The following is a 7,981-nucleotide window of genomic DNA, read 5'->3' as shown; positions in this document are numbered from 1 at the left end:
ATTAGTGCGTTTGTAGATGATTACTGAAGGAAGTGGGTGGTCAGACACAGGTCATATCTCTCTCCACCCCCCTTCCCTTCCCCTCCCCTCCCCTCCCCACAAGCACAGTCATATATTCACATTCTGCTCAAAGTGACCCAACATGACACAGGTTTTTCCATATTTTCTGTAACTGTTATCAGCAGGTGCTTTGGCGATCTGCTGAAGCCTCCTGCCATTGGGGAATGTTCTCCAGTAACGGCGTTGATATTAGGAAATGATGTCAGCATCTACAGGCCATACCAGGGAAGTCAACCTCCTCCCATTTCGCTGAGGTTACGCTGTATGCTTCCTGTTTGTTTGGGAACTAATCATTAGTGCAATTGTTGCCACATGGAATATCTGGCGAGGCATTAATAGTTGCCTTTTGTCCTTTCCTACCTCAGAGACCTAGATAAGAATAGACTTACCATGACCTGAGTACGGTGGTCGACAAGGGCCAAACACATTGCAACGGCTCAATGCGTCTCATTTAGAGTGAACAGCTACAAGTGCAGAAACGACGCAAATTCACAAACTCAAACACAGCCTAAAAAGAGGAACGTGGCGCAAATGAAAAATTGCGCTGCAAGACACAAAAACACATGCATAATCATCAAACGCTCTGGAAATAAAGAAACGACGCAAACCAAGAAAACATCTGCAAACGAAAAACACTGCAGAACCAGTCAGTCCAACAGAAGTGCTCCACACCTGTAGGGGGCGCTGTCAGCAGAGACACACAGGATGGAGAGAGAGATGGAGAACAGCTGACTGACAGTGTTTCAAACTACAGTGGGAACAAATTGAAGTTACGGCATAGCGCGGTCATGTGACTTTTATTTGATTCTATTTGACACTGGTCTGTTGTCTATAAACGCTGCCCCCTGCAGGTTTGGAGCACTTCTGTTGTACTGACTGGTTACGCGGCGTTTTTCGTTTGCATATCTTTTCTTGGTTTGCATCGTTTCTTTATTTGAAGAGCATTTGATAAGTATGCATTTGTTTTGTTTCTTGCGGCGCATTTTTTCATTTGCACCACGTTCCTCTTTTAGTACCTGGTTTAGACTGTGTTTGAGTTTGTGAATTTGCAGCGTTTCTGTACTTGCAGCTGTTTTCTCTGAACTGAGACACATTGGACCTTTGTAATGTGTTTGGCCCTTGTCGGCCACCGTACCAGAGCCATCCCCACAGTTCTCTCTCTGCTTGCCAGAAAACACCACAAATAAAAGTCACTTTATGGCATTGAGGAAGTCACACAACTGTGATGCAGAGGAGAAAATTTTATTTTCACATAACAGACTTCCTATAAAAAGTAAATGCAAAGAATTTCTTGCTTGTAAGTGTTCCCCTCCAGTTAAATATTTCACAAAATAAATAATTCATAACAGTACAGTCAAAACACAGTGGTTAAGTATCAAACATTTGTTGTCAATGTGTTGCATTCTCTATTATTTAATGCTGTCAGGCATAAAAGGGCCGATAATTCCCCCATCTTGTCAACTTCCTACCACTGTCCTTTACGTTTACGGATTATCTGGTGTCTCACAGGGAAATATGGATTATAAATAACATTACAAGATACTTCTCCTACTAGTTCACACATACTTTTGTCCAGTTGCAAACCACTTTGGCACAAAAAACGGATAAATATTGCAAATTGTGCCAAAAAAAAAAAAAAATCAGAAATAAGCTTCTCAAACAGAGTATGTGATCTCACTTAAAATCAGGAATAGAGATCAGTTGTTTCAGTGTTAGTGCCTTTTTTTCCCATAATGAGAGATTTCTTATTAAACGTCTTTACCAGATTTATTTGTTATGTTATTCCAAATCTCTCAGTCCAGTGCTGCATAATTCTCCTCTCCAGTTTCTCTAGTTGTCACACCAAAATTGGAAGGAAGTGGGTGGCCATGTTGTTCCTGCGGGTTTTCTTCCCCCTCAGCGGTCTCCCGTGGACGTTCAGACCCACAAACATCTGCCTCTTCTTGTTCCTCCACTGGGCCGACGCGTACGTGTTGTAGCCATTCTCCTCGATTCGCTCCTTCAGGGCGCAGTCGACGCTGAAGTCCCTCTGGAAAACGGTAGGTATCACATTTCACAGTTACAACCCCGGTGTGTGAGGTTAAGACAAAACACAATCATTTTTCTTGCCCAAAGCTGTTGCAGTTGCACATATTAACTTGTTTGTTTGCTACTCCTTCATCTGCCCTGGCTGTTTTTGCTTTGCATGCTTGTGTAGCAATGAGTGTGCACTTTGAAAAATGCAGTGTTGACTTTCCCCCAAAGTTTCCCGTGTATGTCGAGGCCTGGTTGTGATTCAGTCGACCCAGCAGCTACAGAAGTAAAGATAAGGCCTCCCTTTGATAAGGACTGAAGAATCTAGCGCTGTCTCTTTTTAAAGCATCCAGATTGACCTCTGACCCGGATACTCACCGCTCCGTACAGTTCTCCCTTCCTGCTGATTGCCAGATAGTAGTTGCTGCTGAGGCCTCGGATGGCCACCACGCCCACATTCACAGATGTGATTTCCAGCATACCTGCAATTCAACAACATTCTGTGTCAATTGTGCGTCAACCTTCAACTCAATTCAATTAACTGTTGTTCGAAGACATAGAGCTCAGGGTTGACTAAAGAAAATACTTGTTTGTAAGACTGGGATGAAAGTTGGTAGTTCGATTAATGTTGGTAGATAAGGACATGATTTACCTGAATTAAATTAAATATGTGTTCTCTTCTGTTGTATATTTAGCAAAGATTACACTGAAAATTTTTTGTTTGTTTTGTGTGTTTGTTTTCATGTGGAAACATTGTGTTAAGTATAAATAACATTTTTATTGTTTTTTTTACTTTAGTTTATTATTTCAGTTATATTGTATTTTTTAATTCTTTTTTTTTTGTGCATTGTTCTTTTCGGGGGAGGTATTCATATAAGCCTTCTTTTTGGCTTCTAACCTCTCCTGCACAATTTTGTTACTTGTTTGAATGTTGTTGTTTTTTCTATTGCTGTTTTTATTTTGTGCAAAATAAATAAATAAATAAATAAATAATTCAATTGTAAATAGGGTGAGGCAAAATAAGTCTTAACTTCAGCTTAAACTCTTTCGGTCGCATTGTATATGGAACAATGAATATGTTGTTTTTTGTTTGTTGTTTGTAGTGACTGATGACCGAATAAACTACTACTACTACTACTACTACTACTACTACTACAAAAAAAAATAAAAAAAAAATCAATTCAGTTTTATTTGTAGAGCCCAATATCACAACAAGGTCACCTCACAAGGCTTAACAGAATTTGTTGAATGGATAAAAGGGCTTCAAAGTTAGATCTTTTTTTCATTTTGCATGAAAAAGCTTTTTGTTGTTATGAACTCTTCCTCTTGGGACTGACAACAACCACTGGCTTAAATTCTAGACACACTTAAAACACAGATATGGAAGCCCATGTCTGCCAGTGTGGGGAATAGAGTAAGATGTAAGTCAAAAAATAATAACTTAGTCTCTCATCATTTTAATACCAACTCATTATTTTAAAATACTTTCTAAAAACAATGAAATAATTTGTAAAAAAAAAAAAAAAAAGAAAAAAAAAGTGACTTATTATCTCTTAATAAGGTAGTTATTTAAAATGAGAAACAGTCTGCAAATGACATTAAAGACATTATGGCACTTTCTGAATCATCTATTATTCTGAGATATTAACTGATTTTTTTTTTTTTTTATCCCAATGGCAGAAATGGGCTTGAATAAGCTATCTCTAAATAATGTTTTAGTATCGTATAGTACTTTTAAAATATGGCTCTAATTATTATAATATAACACTATGAATGACTTTTTTGTTAATTTCAAGTTTTCGTTATTTTGACTCTTTTAGGGTGAAAGAGGTTTTCGTATAAACATAACACTGTCACCACTGTCTGGCAGCTGTAACCACGATGAAACAGTGGCAGTGACATATTGCACTGTTGTTTTAGCGCATTAGTATATGGTTGCTATTATGTTTCCCTTTGCACATTCATCCTTTTGGTGGTATTATGGAGTTCCTTTGCAACCTCCGCCTGTGTAACAGACTCCAGCCGTGCCAGCCATTTTCTTCAAACTTCATAGATTGGTACCGCAGAGATCTTCCGGCTGTTTATGTGCCTTTTGGTGTTTAGGTTATTGAACTCCCCATATGAATAAAAAAAGTTTCTCATAGGCTATTAGAAGTGTTAAGTTATACCCCTGTTGTTAACAAGGGCATGCTTTTGCTGCCGACAGCTGTGGTTATTTGTGTGGTCTCAGTATTAGAGGTCAGAGAGATATAACTTCCTAATGTGTCCTTTGACCACAGAAGCCACTTGTCTCGTCTAACGCTGGTGTGTGTGTGTGTGTGTGTGTGTGAGTGTGTGAGTGAACCTCCCCAGTTCCCATGACTCCCATGTTTGAATCCATGCCTCCATCCTTCCTCTCCTCACTTCCTGTCTGCTGTCATTATTTTATCCTGATAGGTGCACATATGTGTACACACAGACACACACACAGACACACACACACATACACACCACCACCACGCCATGGGGGTGTAAACTCCAGAGAGACGACGACACGCTTTGATCACATCACTATAGCCCCCCCTCTGTCTGCTGACTGTTTGTGTGGCAGCTCTACTCGGCTGTCAGACCCACTCTCCGGTGGCGTGGGGGGGGGCGGGGGCTCGGAAGCCAGCCGTGTACATGAGTGGACAGTGAAGGATGCAGGTGTACCCCCCGAACAGAACAATCCCCCTCTTAAAGATACAGCCTGGCTTCCCTTCACGTCCGTGAGGTTTGGCCTGTATCGGTTTCTAGTTCAAACAGTGGCACCTCGGGGCAGTGAGGGCTGAAGCGGTAGTGGTGTGGTGGTGACTGTGACACAACGGCCATTGAAGATCTGAGAGGAGCTGGTTTTTGGTGGGATCGGGTGTCGGGTATGGAGCGAGGATGTAAGACAATCTATGGCAGTCTCTGGCTGCTCTGTAAACATGGGAGGGATGAAAGGAAGGAGAACAGAGGAGGACAGAGGAGCCATGACAGTGAGACTGGGGGTGGAGGGAGGATTAGAAAGGCTGTAATGATCACTGATCAAAGTCAACCACCGGAGGCAGGGGCGAGACAGGCTGTATATATACACACATGTATGAACACGCACAAACATAGAGTCAGTGTTGCAGCAGGTGAATGTGCACTTGTACAACTTTCAAACTGGCTGTGAAACTACTAAAACAGTCTAATGTTTAGCTCAGACCACAAGACGAGAATCAACCAGCTTATGGAGTATGGGAAAATACCGTAACAGGAAAATATGTCTTCCCCATTACAAGCCCTCAATGTGATAACGCTTCTTCGAATGGGGTCAATTTCACAAACCGCATATGCAAAACATAGCCTAAAGTCATCCAGCCAGGTTCAGCTGTTTACGTGGGGAGACAGCAGTTTTTCCTTTTGCAAGCTGGTTGCTTTTTTCGCTAATGTGTGGCTTATTTGATACGCTCTGTTTGGAGTTACAACAGTTAATGGTGCGTCGGTTGTGGAATGGAGCTAGGCACACAATGCCAGTGAGAACTGAAGGTGGTTTTTCCACAGTGGGATGCCAAAAACCATGTGCTTCACAGCATGTTTTGTTATTCTTTCTCACTCTTAGTTTGATTCTTAAAAAAAAAAAAAAAAAAACGAGAAGAGACTAGACAGAGTACTACTACGTGTAGAGGACTGCTGGTGGAGTGGAGTCCTGAGGGATAGTACTAACAGACATACGGACCACACTGAGTGTATTTACATAAAGGGGGTATCCATCGTCTTCTCTACCTCCATGAAAGCTATACATCTTCCTCTTCAAACCTTCTTAAGAGCACCATCTGTTTTTTCCCACGCAAGAAGGCCGCTACTTTGATTAAAGGATATAAATGTGCTCAGAGACACACACATTTACACACAGAAGTACACACACTGCTTGAGCCATGTCCTGAAGCATGTTGTGTGCATGGCCCGGCTCTGACTGCGATGCAGCCGGTGGTCTGACATAGATGCACACACAGTCTTGACAGGCGAAACCTCTCACACCCTCACAGCTACGGATAATTAACCAAACTCCTTTCTTTTCTGTTTTCTGCCAAGCCTTTGACCTGAATCTTACTTCGCCATATTTCACTGGCTGCTCAGAACTGTCTATAAACATAAGGGAAGTCAGCTGTGAATCATAGATATTTTAATTAGGCTGTGCAGATAGCTACTTAGCTGACGTGAACATAATCTCCCTCCTTTTTTCTGCCTCTCTGTAGCCTCAGCACAGGCTCCCAGCGGGTTGGAAAGCCATGTGGGACAGTTTTGCGCTGGCATCCCCATAAATCTGCGGGAGGCTGGATACTGGTTCTTTAACAGACAGCGAGCCAGGTCCTTGCAGGGCCACAAGCCAACACTTCTCACATCTCACACACCTCTTCAATAAAGTGTAATAAATATATCAATTAATCCGTCATAAAATTTAATTGCAGCGTGAGTTCACCTCACAACTTCTGGCTCATGACAAGGCAGGCTGCCTTCCATTCCGTTGCTAGAAAATGTGATATTTTGTCACTTGAAGGGACTGTCATGGGTCTGCACAAAGGACAGCAGCCCTGGGATCATGTCTAGCCCCAGGGGCCAGAGCACAGACCGAAGCTGCTGTTGTGTAGTATCCTTTACCGTGTGAACCTGATATCGGGGCACATAATCCACACACAGTGTCCACAGACCCCCTCAGGACAGCGCTTTTTGATGGCACCACCATTGATACTGAAGACGCACGGCTTTGATGTGGCCACAATGATGCTCAGCCATGTCATTCATGAACTTGTACCTCTGGAGAGTCCTCTCTTCTCCCTTTCGCTAGCTCCTTTTTTAAAATTTTTTTTTTTTAACTTGACACATGCTAACTGACAACTACTGAAGACTTCTTCAAGATTGAATTTGTTAGATTAATGTGTGTTTATGGTAAATTGGAATTAGTGATGTGCTGGAAGATTTTCATTAATTGATGATAGTCCAATTCCAAGTCCATTTCTAAGATAATGCTATCTACTACATACATGCATCCGAGACAGTAGTTATCTTAGAAATGGATTTACTTTTTGTTGTCTCACAGGATTACACAAAGTTGTTTTAAAGATTAAATTTGTAATATAAGCGTGTGGTTACATTCTTATACAGTTAGTGTTAGCGAACTAAACGACTAAACTAACAGTAGCTAGCATTGTGCTGTAGAGGAGCAGAAAAGAAGCACCCAAAAGTTTTTTGGGTTTTTTTTGTTGTTGTAAAAAAACAAACAAACAAAAAAAAAAAACTGACATGTTTAACTCTAAGCCACTTTTTGTAAAACATTACATTTCTGCGTGCCTGTTTGTTTTTGTCATGTTTGTGCTAGCAGCTGCTCATTTGGTGCTCTTAGCTAACTGTTGCTGCAGTAAAGAGGCACTGAAGAAATGGGGTGGGGGGTTTGGGGGGTGTTAAGGAACTTCACATAAAAAAGTCCCCCACACAGAAATCAATGGACAGGCTACTGATGTGAAAGTGAGCAGCTGAGCCAGTTTTTAGCATAGAAATAAAGTTAGCTCAGGTGATCATATGACAAACGCCTCCCTGCACAGAAGCATGCATGATTATATATTGAACCTTAAAAATAAAAAGTTGTAAGTCAGTAAAAAGAAGACAGCTAGGTAAATCACCTCCTAAACATACATAAACCTTAGAGTGAAATCATACACCTTTACATGACTGAAGTTTTACTACTTCAAAATAAAACCACTAGTAAAGGCAACATGGTGTACTCTGGTCAGTAAATAAGCTTGCTTCTGTCGTGACCTTGTCAAAATAAGCATTTCCCCTGACATTTAGCCATTTCCCTTAAGTCACTTTGATTGAACGTGTGGTTTAGCTCTCCCAAGAGGACCATTAAAAGGTTCCATAT

At 41.3% G+C, this 7,981-nt stretch overlaps 1 protein-coding gene across 2 annotated transcripts in view; it reads right to left on the bottom strand.

Annotated features, from left to right (window-relative positions):
- Positions 1 to 1,339: 1,339 nt before the first annotated feature.
- LOC115425944 (fibroblast growth factor 10-like) overlaps positions 1,340 to 7,981 on the bottom strand; it is a 9,005-nt gene continuing 2,363 nt past the window's right edge. For both annotated transcript variants that reach the window (XM_030143834.1, XM_030143835.1), the window contains 2 exons: positions 2,452 to 2,555; positions 1,340 to 2,089 (listed from right to left, as the gene is read on the bottom strand). In XM_030143834.1, coding sequence (XP_029999694.1) covers positions 1,898 to 2,089; positions 2,452 to 2,555 — 296 coding nt within the window. In that variant the 3' untranslated portion in view covers positions 1,340 to 1,897. The remainder of the gene's footprint in view (positions 2,090 to 2,451; positions 2,556 to 7,981) is intronic.

The sequence above is a fragment of the Sphaeramia orbicularis genome, chromosome 9, assembly GCF_902148855.1.
Source record: "Sphaeramia orbicularis chromosome 9, fSphaOr1.1, whole genome shotgun sequence".
Lineage (NCBI taxonomy): Eukaryota > Metazoa > Chordata > Actinopteri > Kurtiformes > Apogonidae > Sphaeramia > Sphaeramia orbicularis.
Note: the sequence above shows the minus strand (reverse complement) of the source record. Positions and strands in the feature narration are given on the sequence as shown.